General features: G+C 58.1%; 1 protein-coding gene across 1 annotated transcript in view; it reads left to right on the forward strand.

Moving 5' to 3' along the window:
• LOC120617082 (ras-related protein Rab-4A) overlaps positions 1-11,527 on the forward strand; it is a gene marked incomplete at its 5' end in the record, with an annotated part of 13,214 nt that extends 1,687 nt beyond the window's left edge. Inside the window, 5 exons of the mRNA XM_039880662.1 lie at positions 3,104-3,166; positions 4,312-4,466; positions 5,174-5,269; positions 8,223-8,358; positions 9,911-11,527. Of these exons, the coding sequence (XP_039736596.1) occupies positions 3,104-3,166; positions 4,312-4,466; positions 5,174-5,269; positions 8,223-8,338 (430 nt within the window). The remainder of the gene's footprint in view (positions 1-3,103; positions 3,167-4,311; positions 4,467-5,173; positions 5,270-8,222; positions 8,359-9,910) is intronic.
• Positions 11,528-15,387: the final 3,860 nt, after the last annotated feature.

Genomic DNA, 15,387 nt, shown 5'->3' on the forward strand with positions numbered 1-15,387 from the left:
GGTGTGTGTGTGTTCACACGTCCAGGGTGTGTGTGTTAAAGTCAGGGGTGTGTGTTCACACGTCAGGTGTGTGTGTTAAAGTCAGGTATTACGTGTTCACACGTTCGCTAATTGTTGCTTCAGAAATATCGCAGCCATTTCTAGCCATGACAGTGTTTCTGGAAGTGCTGACCAGACGTGGTGGATTTGGTCCACACTTCCACGCCTTCTCCCCAGACGCACCATGAGGACCGTGACATGACTGAAATAGGGGTCACTTAGGAAGGGGGTGGGGAGCGCCTAGTGTGGTTAAGAGATTTCAGGAAAACCATTGAGGACGGGAAGGAACGGCGCCGTCTTGAGTGCTGTGCGGGCGGGGCTGGGGTCAGGGCTGGCCTGGCTGTGGCCGGGTGGGGGGTGACCCCGGGAGGAGGGGGAGCGACCGGCTCTGGGGGGCGGGGGTGTCGCTGTTCCTGTACCGGCGCACGTGTGCAGAAGGCGGGACGAGGACCAAACTATTTTAAAAAGAGCAGTCACAGTGACATGTTGGGCAGTGGCCTTCCAGAGCGCTGAGACATAGAGCGGGGAGCCCTAAGGACGCGCCCTGAGTTTGGCCGGCAGCTGCGTGCGAGCCAGAGACGGTGAGGCCCGGCGTGCACGTCCCTGTCCCTTCGATTCTGAACTCAACCAAACTGCCAACCACACGTGACAAAGTCACACACCCCCAGATTTGCGGGAAGGGGTGAGTGATCACAGTCCTTAGAGGCTTCTGGAGGCCAGACCTCACCAACACGGCAGGCAAACCCCGGAAGAGGGAGCTGGAGGCCACCCAATGGGACCCCTCACCCCAGGAAGCAACAGGAAGCGTCACCAGGTGTCACCCTGCAGTGACGCCACCTCGAGTGGGCTAAAGGTTCTGTGTCGACAGAGGGCGCTCAGCTCTGAGGCTGTGCCTCGGACCCATGCTCATTCCGTAGAACATGGAAGCCAGAACGAGCGAAAGCCCGAGGAGGCCGGGGGTCCAGTGTGCGTGTACCCGCTTCTCCAGAGCGGGCGGCGTCTACCCGGCGGTGTCCGGCCTCGGCGACAGTCGGGGCCGGGGGAGGTCGCAGGTGCAGCGGGCAGGGCCGGTCGCGTCCAGCCCTCAGCAGCGTTTTACTCAAAGCTTTGCAGGTGTTTGGTTTAAATAACTTTTGAAAACAATGTTTCAAAAAAATATTCTTAGATGCTTAAATTCATATACTCGAGTAACTTGTTTAAGAAGCCAGATGCCAGAGTAGAGTGCAAAGTAGATTTTAAAATAAACCCTCAGGAAGTGGGTGTCAGTGGGGTTCACCGCGAGAACTCTTAGACGCCCTTTCTCTGGAAGCGACATGCTGCTGAGGCCCAAGCAGAAGCGTTGCCTCCTGATACGGGGTCCCCCCACCCTGACTACAGTGCCGCCCCGGGGGGCGGGAAGGGGTGACAGCCCGGTCCTCACCCCACGCCTGCCGATCATACAGTCTGCCCCTGGCGTCCAAGAGTGAAGAAGTAAATTTGAAAATAGCTTCCTTTTCAAAACACTGAAGTCATAGCGTCCTGTTTGTTCCTTGTCCCATGGCTGTCCCCGAGGGTGGGCACCGCTCGTCCCTATGGCTCCTATTCTGTGACAGCGGATGAGTGGCGTTTTCCCCAAACTGTGTCTGGCAGTTCAGTCCGGTGCCGAAACTGCCAGGGTGAGCGTCGGACCCCAGAGCTCGAGGGCTCAGCCCCACACGACTGCCCCGACCCGAAACCCCAGTCGCCGGGGGGCCCAGGCCACCGTCACTTCTCCCTGCAGACCCCTCCCCCGGGCTTAGTAGCTCACGGGGCGACTCACAGAAGCTGGGGGGCAGAGCGCCCCTGTTCCACTTTGGTTGTAAGTGGTGCAGGTCACGAAGGGCCACGTGGAAGTGACGCTCGAGCCAAGCATGCGGAAGTGAGTGCCAGGGACACTGCCATCCCAGCACCTCCACAGGGCCACCTCAGTCACCGGGCCACCTCAGTCACAGGGGCGCCAGTGCAGGCCTCCGTGCAGGGCCACGGCCAATGGAACCGAAGACCCTGCCAGCGACCTTGGCGTCCAACCGAGCATGGCGAGCTAGGAGGCCTCACAGAGAAAGGCCTGAAGGACACAGTGGCAGCGGGGACACGCACGGTGGTCGGGACGCCGGCCACAGGCTAGTACAGAGAGCCCGGCAGAGACTGGCGCTTTGGATGACGGCGGTGCTGGTGAAGGTGAGGCGTGGTGACAAGAATGGGGCCTGGCCAAGGGCCCAGCGTGCGGACAGCAAGGAATGAGTCCAGGACAAACGGATTTCTGGTGCTGTGGTCGGCGGGGACGTCCCCCACACCTGCCCAGGGATGGACCTGGCGGGCAGGAGCCAGAGCTCTGTCCTGTTAGGTGACGTGCTCATTCGGCAGCCACGGGGACATGTTGGGCAACGAGTGGATCCCCCAGAAGCCGTCAGAGCCGCAGATCACCTTTGAGTCAAGAGCATTACCAGGGGAGAACAGGGCACCAGCCCTGGGGACTCCAGTTCAGGCGGCAGTGACCTGGCCTGGGGGCCGAGCAGCGGCCGGTGAGACGGGAGGGAGCCGGGCAAGAGAGTGAGGGGGGCGAGGACCGAGAGGCGCCCTGGGTCCAGACGCAGTGCCCGTGGCAGCTCAGGCCGCCGCGGTGACGTGGGGACAGACGAAGTGACACGGGTGGTCGCAGGGGGAGGCCGGAGGACCTGGTCAGGTGCGTGCTGCCCCAGCACGTTCTGTGCTGCCGAGGGTCCCAGACGCAAGGCGAGGGAGGTGACGAGGGGCCCACCGAGGCCCGGGGAGAAGGGGGCATCAGGGCGCACGATGGGCATCGGGGACCCCAGGAGAAGCAGGCTTTGGGGCGGCCCCCTTCCCGGGAGCCCCGTGAGTTCCCAGTGTAAAGTCCCTGCTCCTGTCCTTTCTGTGACGTGGGGTCAGACAGAATGGCCCCTCGTGACTGTACGTTAGCGGCCAGGAGTCCCCTCTCTGAAGGTCGGCCGCACAGCATGGCAGGTCCCGTGCGGGTGCGGGCGCTGGGGCATGTCAGTGTGGCCCTGAACGCGTGTCACTCTCCCAGGTCCGTGACGAGGAGCTACTACAGAGGCGCGGCGGGGGCCCTGCTGGTCTACGACATCACCAGGTAATGCCCCGCGCGGAGCGGGCGACCGGCCCCTCCGTCTGGGTCTTGGCAGCTTTGGACTCACTTCCCAGTGACTGGCCAGGTCAGGGGATGTCTGTCAGAGTCCCCGTAGATAGCGGCCCTGTGTGTCGTAACCGGGTTCCAGGACCCTCCCTCAGGTCACAGAGTGAAACCTCGCATGCGGTCAGCGGTGAGAAGTGACCGACATGGACAGAGGCGGAGGGCCCTGCCTGGGCTCAGGTGGCCCAGCACTGAGTCCCAGTCCTGGTCACGAGCAGTGTCCTGTCGAGAAACAGGCGCTGGTGTTCAGCCATCGCAAGGAGCCGTGTCGCCCCCACACGTCACCGCCAGGGTCAGAGTTCAGGCCCCATGCGCCCCACACTCACTGCTCTGGAACCACGGGTGGCCAGCGGCTACTGCGCTGGACAGTGCAGATTCTAGAACTTTACCGCCCTCATGGAAATCCCTTCGGTGGTGGCCTCGGTGTCCGCAGCACTGTCCACGTCCCCTGGGCCCTTTCGGGGGCAGCTTGTCCCAGGGGACCGTGTCGTCTGCAGCTGTGACATGCGCCCCGTGCTGCAGCGAGGTGCTCTGGCACGGTTGGGCCGCCCCGGGCCCAGCTCACTGGGGCGGGCAGCCACGTGCCAGGGCAGAAAGCTGCTCCTTGGGTACCCGGGGGCCGCAAAGTCACTCTGAGACGCAGTCGCATCCCAGCTCTGCCACTGGCTTCTCTGGGCCCCAGGTTTCTTACAGAAAAGGGGGCAATGACAGTCTGTGTCACAGAGTCCTCACACGGAATCCGTCCGACATATGCCTCTGCGGCAAAGTACCAGCATCTGACGCGGGTTTGCTGAGTGGCGACAGTCAGCCGCCAGGTCTCCCCAGAGCGTCACGCTGACGCGCAGGGAACATCTGCGGGATGCGTAAAGGAACCGGTTTCCTTGTGCGCCCTGATTGGGCGAACAGAACAACAGAATGCCTCGCCCTCGCTCTCCGGGAGGCGGCGGAGGGTGTGCCGCGTGCTTGGTGTGAGCGCGTGGCTGCACCGCACGTGTTCAGGAGCCGTGTGCGACGTGTGAGCGCGCGCGAAGAGTTGCTGGTTTTATAAAATACATGTACCATTTTCACAATTCTGTGTCACGCAGCCGAGAAACCTACAATGCGCTTACTAATTGGTTGACAGATGCCAGAATGCTCGCCAGCCAGAGCATCGTGGTCATCCTGTGCGGGAACAAGAAGGACCTGGACGCCGATCGCGAGGTGACTTTCTTAGAAGCCTCCAGGTTTGCTCAAGAAAACGGCAAGTGACCTTTACCTGTTACCGCTTTTCAAACGCTGACTCGGGGCGACTTCACTGCTTCCCATTTAAACGGCTACTGGGGTTTCAGGACCAAAGTGTTCGGGGAACATCCAGCTGTTGACTGTAAAGCGAGGCTGATTTCGCGTATTTTCGCGGTACTGCATTCTGCCCGCGAAAGTTACTGTCATGATGCGAGCAAATGCATTAATATTCTCTAACGACTTCCTAGTCGAGGATCTTTGAGTCTTTCAGGACTTAATGTAGGGTGAAATCGATAATAACAGTCTTTAAAGGTGCTAATCAGATGATGTCATCTTAAATTAATTTGAAGCTAAGATGGTGAAATATGACATCTAAACAGAAAGAGAAGCAGCAGAAGAAATACCGGGCTTCGTGGCTTGGTCTCACTGACAGTGGAGTCACTTGGTTACAGCTGCCTTTGAAACTCTGAACGCCGTGTGGCAACGTGAGGTCAGCACGCAGTCGGTGGCCGCTTACGTAACAGACCCCAGGCATCAGATGTCTTAAGTTACTTCAATATCTAGAACCAGTCGAGAATTAAAATATCCTAATGTCGATCCTCAGGTGGAGTCTAGAGCTGCCAAATTACGTTCTCACCAACTGACTGGCTGTGCTCCCCGGGAGGGCGGTCCCCAGTCAGGCGGTGGCTGTCAACACGGCTTTGCCGTGTCTGCTGTCGCTTTCAGAGCTGATGTTTCTGGAAACCAGCGCGCTGACGGGGGAGAGCGTGGAGGACGCCTTCGTGCAGTGCGCGAGGAAGATCCTCAACAAGATCGAGTCAGGTACAGGCGCCGGCGGCGGACGCGCTCGGCGGGCCCCGTCTGCTCAGTGCTGTCGCTTTTCAGTGTTTCCGGGGTGGCTGGTCACAGCGTTGCCCCCTCTGACCCGCCAGCCGACAACGGCCACCTGTGCCCACGGTCTCAGCCACTGCCAGCTCTGCTGGGCCGGGCCGGGTGTCCTGGCGGGGGACCGGCCATGCGGCGTTGGGGCTCGGGTACATCACGTGACCGTGGCACTCGCAGACGTGGCTCTGTGAAGCTCACGGAACGTGCCTCCGTGGTGGTCTGTCACGGTATCGTGTCTTTGTTGCCTCGGGAAAAATACATTGAAAATAAGCCCAGTTTGGGCAGCTGACAGAAGCCTCCGCCTCTGTCACTTATCAGCGCTGACGTTTATCTCGGCGTTACCAAAACTGCGTGCGGACGCTCACAGCCCAGTCCATCTGTGCAGACACCTGCCCCTCTGCTCCTCGTCACCCTCCTGGCTTCCTCAGGGGCCGTCCTTGATGACCGCACTGCAGTGTGGTCGCTACGGGTCAGGGTCCCCCAGGGCGGGGAGCCCGCTCAGCCGGGGCGTGGAGTTCGTGTCGGCGAGGGCTTCCAAGGCAGGTGGTGGCTGAGTTCTGTCCGTCCACATACGAGGGAGGGACCGGCCAAGGGCGAGGACGGTGGCAGTCCCGCAGAGGGGACGGCGTGAGTTGAGAGGCAGGCGGTGGAAGGCGCCGGAGCGGAGGCTGCGGCGGGGCATGGAGGGAGAGACGCCGAGGCCAGGGCCGTCCTCGAGGCCCTGGAGCTTTGTCTTGTGAGTTTCTGGGTCCCGACCCTGGCTGTACCTGGAGTCACCAGAGCGTGAAAGTTAGGGTCCCGGCTCCCGCCGATGGCCCGGGGCCAGCCCGCCTCGATGCCCTCGTGAGGTGGTTGTGCTGTTCCTCTGCGATCGAGGACCGCTGTGGCGGGGGCGGGCAGTGTGCGGCGACAGGCGGGGACCGACTGACGGGAGAGCAGGGCTGGAGGCCGGGCTGCCAGTGAAGGCGTCCGAGAAATCGGAGGGGGAGGCGAGCGAGCAGTCGCTTGGAGCTTTGGGGGTGCGGGCGTCGAGGCGGCGCGGATGGAGCCGGGAGATACCCCGGCAGAGCGCCACAAGCTGACTGGGGCAGGGCGGTTTGCGGGGGTGTCAGGAAGGAGAGGCGCCAGCTCACTGATGTCCCCCCGGGGCGGCCCGGCGGAGAGACCCCGGGAAGCCGGAGCACAGGGCGCTTCCGGGGAGCCGGGCTGATCCCGCGTGGCACACGGCGTGTCCGGCGAGCTCTGCGGGCGCCTGGGCGGACAGCGCGTCGGGAGCCATCGGCACAGGGTCTAGCGGAAGCTCTAGAAGAGCTTCTGGTCGAAGCCGAGAGTGAGCAGAGCGGTGACCGTGAGCAAAACCCTGGCGGCCGAGGGCCGAGCAGCGGGAGGGCCCCTCCGTCTCACGGGAGGCCGTGGGAGCCGCAGAGACCCGGGAGAGTGGGCGTCCGGCACCGAGGTCCAGGCGGAGGACCGTCCGCTGTGCAGCGCAGCCGAGAAGCCTCTAGGCTAAGAGCCGAGCTGGAGTGGGCCACTGCGGGGGGCAGGGGGCGTCAGCTCTGTCAGGAACCGAGGAGGTAGAGGACGGATGGCAGTCGGGATCGGAGAAGGGCCCGTGTTGGGGTGTGGGGCTGGGACCGGAGGGCGCCGAGGCCAGCGTGGAGGAGGAGGTTCGGTGACGGAGAGATCTGCGCGGGGGAAATACCGAGAGGGGAGGAGGCAGAGGTGGAGGGAGGGACGAGGGAGGGGACAGAGAAAGCGGTTCTGGGCAGTCAGGGTCCCGACAGCAAAAGGCCGCTGCATCCTTCTGCGGTTTTTGATTTTGAACAAGAAAACAAGATTTTACGAAACTTGGCACAAAGCCCGTCATTCTGAGTTCTCGGTGGCGTCGTCCCCGTCAGGACCGGCTGGGTGTCGTCAAGCTCGCGGACGTGCCGCTGGCATTGCTCGCCACGTGGGTGTTTCGGCCACGGGTGCCGCGCTCGCAAATGGGCTCGCGACGCTTTCGAGGGCCATTTCCTCTGAGATCGTCGGAATCATAATTACGTCCAAGTGAAAAAACAATGGTTGTAAGTTAGACCTGTGCAGCCGTTCTGAATTTCAACTTTCCACGTAGGCAGTTCGTTCACACGGTGCAAAAAGCATTCCTTCCTCCCCGTGTTTTTACCCGGAAGCCGGATTCTGCCGCACCCCGCTTTGCGCTTACGCATCAGCGTGTGGAGACGTCCACACACACACTGTGCCGAGGCACGTGACTGCCCGCACCGCGTGTGTGACGCGCGTGTGTGGTCACTCGTGTGCGTGACCTTAATTGATGTATCCAGCCTTCCTTGGGCATTTGGGCTGTCGCAGTATTTTGCTGGCACGGATTATGCCGCAGTCGGTAACCTTTTATGTGCCACTTCACGAGTGTGAGCGCGTGTGAGATAAATGCCCAGAATTGGAATTGCGGGCAAAGAACCCAGGTGGGGCTCGGAGCCGTCGGAAGCCCCGCCCACGGGCGGAGCACCGCGCCCGGGGGTTTTTACGGGCCTGATAAGTAGAAGGCGGTACCCTTCGCAGTTTCATCTTAAATTAACTTACCTTTGTATACATAACACATCCACATAATTCCAAATCCGAAAAGTACAGAAGAGAACACTGGTGAGGTCCCTCGCCCTCTGCCCCACCCCTCTATGGTCCCCTAGCCATCTGGGACCCCTGGTCCGTTTTCACGTATTCTTCCCGAGGTATGTTATGCCCGTGTAAGCAAACCTATATGTATGTGTTTTGTCCTCTTTATTCAAAACGGTGGCATAAATACACAATGTTCTGCTCTTCCTTTTCACTTGACGTATTTTGGGGGGGATCACGGAAACATAAAACCTTTTTTGAAGATGTGCTTGTTCCCCAGGTGAGCTGGACCCCGAGAGGATGGGCTCAGGCATCCAGTACGGAGATGCGGCCTTGAGGCAGCTGCGGTCCCCACGTCGGGCCCAGGCCCCCAGCGCGCAGGACTGTGGCTGTTAGAGCAGCCGGGGCGCACGCAGGTAGGGCCCCCCCGCGCAGCCTCGCCGCCCCCACCCTGAGCTCCGTCCCGCACACGCTGCTGCAGAGGCGGTAACCGCGTTTGCCGCCATGTCAGGAAACCGAGAGGTGGCTGCATGTTAACAGGTAGATGTTCCCAAGGGCGGAACACACATTCTTCTCAAGCTCACAGGGACCATTCACCCGGATAGACCACGCGCTGCGTGTAAAACACCCCTAAACAAATTAAAAAACACAGACCATACACATGACGTCTGCGCTCCGACCACAGTGGATTAAACTAGAAGCCGTAACAGAAAGATGGCTGGGAAGTCCCCACACGCTCGGAGGTCACACAGCCACTTCTAAATTACCCATGGGTCAAAAAGAAATCTCGAGAAATTTAAAAATATTTGAACCAAATGAAAATCAAAATGTAACTTATCGAAGTTGGGGGGCGGGCAGTGCAGTGAGTGCGGTACGTAGGGGCAAATCTGGAGCACCGAACACATCAGGAAAGAGGAGAGGTCTAGGGACAGCCCCCAACTGTGCCATGGAAACTAGGACAGAGCGAGTCATCCAACATCGGCAGAAGGGAAAAATAATAACTATGAATTAGAGCAGAAACGAATGAAAATAAGACCATGAAATCAGCAGAGGAAAATCAGCAGATCCAAAGCTGGCTCTTTGAAAAGACCAGTAAAATCATAAGCCTCCAGCCGGGCCAACCACGGGGAAAAAGGACGCGTTGTGACCACCAGAAGTGAAGGGGCCGTGGGCGTCGAAAGGGTGGGAAAGGAACAGCCGTGAGCCCAGCAGTTTAATAACCTCGAGGAAACACAGTGATCCCTTGAGAGACACAATCCGTCAAAACCGATACAGGAAGAAATAGACGATTTGAATAGACCTATATCTATTAAAGAAATCGAACCCATAATTAATAACCTTCCAAAAACACCAGGCCTGGATGGGTTCACTGGTGAATTCTACTAAACATTTAAGGAAGAAAACGCACCAGTTTTCTACAATCTCTTTCACAGGGCGGAAGCAGATGGAAGCTTCCTAACTCATTCCATGAAGCCAGCAACCCTGTAATTCCAAAACCAAAGTCATTACGGGAAAAGTACAGACCAGCATCTCTCGTGAACACAGATGCGCAAATCCTCAGACACACAGTAGCGAAGCAAATCCCACAGGGAGAGACAGGTGGGGTTGATCCCGGGCGTGCAGGGCCGGCTCGGCTCCGGTCAGTTAATGTCGTCCGCCACGTGAACAGGCTGCAGAGGAAGAATCACGTGGTCATGTCAGGAGCTGCAGAAACATCACTAGAGTTCAGCGGAGGCAGAATACGGACGTGCCTGTCGCTCGGAGGGAAGATTCATTTATAAAACCTGCAAATGAAGGCTTTAACTCTTGAAAGCTTCCTCTTTTTTCCCGTTTGCCACGGTGCCCCATGGGCGTAAGGCAGCCTGGGTTCACGTTCCAGGGGTCGCTGATTCCCGGGGGACTGCAAGCCACGCGTGTCTGTCCATCTGTGGTGAGGCACGTTTCTAAACTGTTCTTCGTGTTTTTTAGGTGTTTGTACCATGGTATTTGGGACACGATTGTTGGAGCTCGAAGCAGTTTTTTTGCCACCACCCTTGGCTGCTTCATGCAGAAGCAGAAGAAAAGTGACCTGCAGTGTTAGGCCAGCTGGCGGAGGCGGCTCAGCACACCAGGCCGGGCCGCTGGCTGCGCACACGTGTGCAGGCTCACGGGGCCGCTGGCTGCGCACACGTGTGCAAGTTCACGGGACCACTGGCTGCACACACGTGTGCAAGTTCTCTTCCATAGTCTCCCTTCACCTGTGGCGTAAACCGTGGCTGGGCATCGTACATGCTGCGGCCCGGCACGTCGCTAGCATGGTCTCTGACGTGTAAGATAGTGTCACGCTACATGAGTCTCACGTTTTGTTTTTTTAATCGCACGAACTAAGGCTGCCGTGCGGTGTGCTCATCATCACGTCGGTTATGTGGCACGTTGGTCGTACCTGTGACCTGAGATTTGAGGGCAGGCCCTGACGGCCAGTGCAGTCTCGTGCACTTCCGGTCAGCACCATCCACGGGCTGTTTACGTGACCCATGTGAAATACCAGGTCGGTCGTTACGTACCAAAATGAAATTAAAACTGGAGGTTTCCTATGAACGTTACACTGCCCGGCACGCTGTTGACGGTAAAGCATCTTCGTCCGAATCTGCTCAGGAGGTGTGGCCTGAGCGCCTGCCGTGGTCAGCGCTGGGGGCCCCAGGACCTTCAGCCAGGCTTCCCAGGCGACGTGTGGCCGCGGCAGGAGACGCCGTGTGGGCCACTGTGCTCTTCCTGGGAGTCACCAACGCAGCATCGCTGCCTCCTCGTGCGCCCGTTACTGCTTCTGTGCGTTTTCAAGAACCCGCTGAATCGCGCTGACGGAGAATGGACGCCACCAGGACATTTCTGTGCAGCTTCTGCAGGATACGCAATGCCTCAGCACGGTTATCAAGTCAACATGTTTTTAATTCACGGGAGGTCGATCGAACTGTAACATCTACTGTATTGCAAAGACTTGTTCCGATGTTTTAAAATGTCAATCCAAAAAATATGTAAATTGAACTTTGCTTTAAGATTGAAATACAGCCTTATTTAAGGCTGAAAGTGTAAAAGCATTGCCCACCTCGCCCGTACGTGTGCTTCCACTGTGCCCAGCGGCGCCTGGGGGTCAACGTCACTGCCCGTCAGTCCGAAACTGCCCGTTCTTGGCTCTTTATTTTCCTCAACAGAGCACAAGGGGCACAAACCCTGAGGAGTAACTCGAGAGAAACATCAGTCTGTGTCCGCTTTAGTTACTTTAATTTGCTTTTAAAAAGCCTCGAGTGTTTTATTTGAGACGTTAGAATATGAGGCAGATTCTCAGACTCGGCTGTTCCCTGGACGTTGCTGGAAGGGTGTGTCGCTCGGTGTCTCATCTGCGACGGTTTTGCAGGCTGCTCACGCGGGGACAGCTTTCTGCATGGGCTAGGGGCATGTCCACTCCGCCACTCCAGTGTATTCAAAAAGAAGAATCTCTAAATAAGACAAATGTTAAGTCGGTTTATAAATGAGCCTGTTAATGCAACCATAAGTACTGCGTATAAATTCCACGTTCTTTGACCAATAAAAGTTGCTGGAGGCCCAGAGTGTGATGGCTCTTACTCAAGGCCGTTAGGAGACGTGACGGGGCGAGGTCGGTCAGTGCCCCGTGTGCACCACTAGCCGGTCCCGGCTCTTCAGACAGCGGGGTGTCCTGCGGTTCAGCTGTGACACTCCAGGCGACAGGGCCGGACCCCACACACAGGCTGGGGGCTTGGTCCGCCGTCCCAGCACACACGTCGGATGCCAGCCGTAGGTCCAGGCTGTCACCTGCGCCTCCGGCCATCTGGGCGTGAATCCGAGGTCCCCACGGCCCCTGGAGCTCCATCGGCTGCCAGTGCAGCCTCCAGAACGCGCCGGTCCCAGGCAGGCGTGCGCTGCAGGGCTGTCGGCCGCCACGCCGAGGTCGGGGACACGCTCGCGGCTGCAAAGTCACGCCATCAGGGAGCCCGTGTGTTTCTTCTGAAGTGGCCTTTATGTTTTGTTTTTTCTCTCTGGAGGTTTTCAGACGCGCGTGTGCAGACGGTAGCACCGGCCGCTTCCCCAGCCTGCATCGTGCCAAGCTCGTTTATTTCCCTTTGCCCCGGCTTTTTATGCTCTAAATTTGGGAACATCCAAGGCATCTGTCATTTCACCCAAAAGTAGTTCAAGATGCATCTCCGACAGTATGTATTTTTAATTTGCATAGGCATCGGACCATTGGGAACTTCTTAAAGATACTGTCACGAAGCCAAAATGGTTGCTTTCGTATCTGGTGGTTGTACCAAGTTGGTTTCCTGGCACGTGTTGAAAAGCGAAATGCACGTGCTGTGTACAGTCCAATCGGGGTGATGCCCCAGCCTGTGGCCGGTGGTGCCAGCTGCCATCCCTCAGCCCAGGGGACAGTCATGCTTCCAGCAGGGACCCCAGGGCAGGCAGCCTGCCACCCACAGCCATGTGGCCACCGTGTGGTTGGTGCCCTTGCTGTCCGGTTGTCACATGTGGCAGTGTCACCCCTGCCGCTGTCATGACACGAGGCACACTTAATGGACATCGTCCGGTGTCCTTGTCCCGTGATGGAGAACGCACCCCACTCCAGCGCCTGCGTCTGGAGCGCGAGCTCGCCGAGGGGCGCGGTCATCGCGACATGCCCTCTCCTGCGGCGACGCCACCCTGGCCGCTGTGGGGACCGACCGCGAAGGGCCCTGCGCTCCGAGCTCCTTCCTCAAACTCCTGACATCACGTGTACATTTCATTTTAAAGGAAACTAGCATTAAGGAAACAAACGCTAAATGTCTGAGTATTTTACATTCCAAATTGCCGTGGAAATAATCACGTTCTCTAAATATTTAGGGACCTACTGACGGCGGAGAGTAAGGAGCTAATTTCCGCGTTGGGTGGGAGCCCTTGAGCCCCCATCATCCACTCAGGGCAAGCCGCCACGCCATTCCCTCTTCCGGAGAGGCCGTCATACTGGTCATACTGGTCACTGGCCGGAAATGCAGGCACACACCCTCGCGCTGTGCGTGCCCCTGGGGACAGTGCTGCTCCGTCCGTGCGTGCCCCTGGCCCCCGGCTTCCTCGTGGCCTCTCTGCCTTTGCACCCCCTTCCTCACGTCTGTGCTGGAAGCTTCTCCAACCCCCGTCCACTCGATGCCAGGCTCTGCCCCATCCTTCCTGCCTAAGCTCGTGTCCCTGTTGGGTGAAGACCTCCCCAGGACAGGGCTGCCTTCTGTGGGCCCAGAGCCTGGCCCGCAGGGCTCCAGTGCTGTGGGAAGGACAGAGGACCAGTCGGTCGCATCGCCAGGTCTCCCTAAGGGGCCTGTGGATCTAGCCCAGCCACCGCAAGATCCTTGTTTGCAAAATTCTCACAAGGTGGCCATGTGACCCTGCTAAACCCTCCTTTCTAGGAGGGACTCTCACAGTTCCTGGAGCCCTGTTTCAGGTCACTCATCAAGATGGAGACATAACAGACCCCAGCCTCTGCCCCCAGCAAAGATCAACAGTAGGACAGCTACCCAGAAAGAAGGCAGGTCTGGGACAGGGCTCAGAAGCCAACAGCAGTGGGACAAAGGCCCAAGACTGAGCACAGAAGGGGGACGACGGCTGTCATGGCTGCGTCCCCTCCCCCCCAGGCCACACTGTGCCCACCAGGTGGGAGCTCCCAGCCTCGCAGGGCACCGTGTGAGACCCTGCTTCAGCTCCCCTGCGCCCAGCAGCTGGCGAAGCCGAGGGGTCCAAGGACAAAGGGCGGCTCCCGGGGACGCCCTGCAGAGGACCCAGTTTCGCCACTGGAGTCAGTGGCAGCACAACTACAGGCCCCGCAGACCTCGCCGTGGACGCTCCCATTTACAGGTGCCACGGGTCCCCCCAGTCCCAGTCACCCCACCTCCGAGTCCCCACTCCCCGAGTCCCCCCAGCCCCCACCAGAGGCTCAGGCCTCTGCGGCTCCATGGTAAGCCAAAGGAACCCCCCGCCCCGCCCCTGCTCATCCCGCTGTCTGGAAACCCATCTCAAAGGCAAACGTTTTGAAATCTCCAGCTCACATTTTGATGAGTCAGGCGTTAGCAGTTGGGTACCGAACCCATACAGAATCAAGCTTTATAAATCAGCACCGTTTTTTAAATCTAGTCCAGTGAAATGTAAAAATTGTCCACCACGCGACATTTTACTGAAGCAGTCGACGAGAAAAGCGTTTACTTCTAAGACCCGCTTCGCCCGTCTCCCTCTTTGCCAATGATACCTTAGAACATCGTAAACGGCGAGGGCTGTGAAATGCCACGCAGAAAGGCCACCTGTGCCCGGACCCGCATCATCGACTTAAACGGGGAGGAAAACACACCGAAGGTTTCGTGAACCTGCAAACCGCACAGTTTTGTGTTTGGGATGTAACGATTTCCGGTCACTCAAATAGTGCAAGTGCGTCAGCTGAGTTCGCGTGACCTAGCACACAGGTGACAAAGCTAATCCATACGAAGTGGCATAAGCGTGTGCCCGCTATGTGGTGAGCACAACATTCATATGTGCCTAGAAAGTTCACGGGGGGCGGGCTACATACAAGCGGAGGTGCCGGCTGGTGCCAAGTGGCAGCGGTCTTTTGGGGTGGAAAAGGGAGAATTGATTCCTGTGCACTTGTCGGTCACGCCACGCCAGCGGCGCGAATGGCACTCAATGCTCTGTCACTGCTTTTCAGAAAAACAACAGAACCACATTCACGACACGTTGTCTTAAGAGCTTAAAACCCAAAAATGTAAAGAGTCTTATGTAGCCACGATTTTATTCTCTATTCTAAATATCACTGGCTTCTCAAGTCGTTTCCACCTCTGCGGCACGAAAGGCCGTTTTAAACTATCTCGCTGTCTTGCGAGTTGTCCCGAGAACGAGGATGCATATGTGGTGACAGGAAGAAATCTCACTATGGGAGGTGAACGCACAGTGTAAATATATACATGCCTTATCGTTAGTTAAGGATTTCGTTAACCAATGTCACCATAAAAAAAAAAATGGATGGCGACACGATCACAAACATCCAGTTTCTGGAGGGAGAAGGGAAGGGCGAGACCATCGAATCATTACAACTTCATTTCATAGGCTCGAAAGGTAACAGTCACCGCTGAAGAGAAAGAAACCCTCGCCCACCAACGACGGGACACAGGACAGGGACTCAGCGCGTTCACGCAGATTTATTGTTCATGCACACCACAAGCACTTTACACACCTTCATCTGTCCTCTGTGTAAGGGGTAAATGGCCGAGATCGCGTTCCGGGCTTTTCCAGGGCTGTGTCTGGAGTGCTCAGGGACATGTTTTCAAGGGGAGCTGGGCCTGTTCGGAGCCCAGAGGGAGCAGGTTTCAGAGGCGCCTGTCTGCGTGTGGCCCGAGCAACCCCAGGCCCCTTCCTCAGGTCGTCCGGTGCAAGGCGGCCGTTCA

Source organism: Pteropus medius, unplaced genomic scaffold (genome assembly GCF_902729225.1).
Source record: "Pteropus medius unplaced genomic scaffold, Ma_sr-lr_union100, whole genome shotgun sequence".
Classification (NCBI taxonomy): domain Eukaryota; kingdom Metazoa; phylum Chordata; class Mammalia; order Chiroptera; family Pteropodidae; genus Pteropus; species Pteropus medius.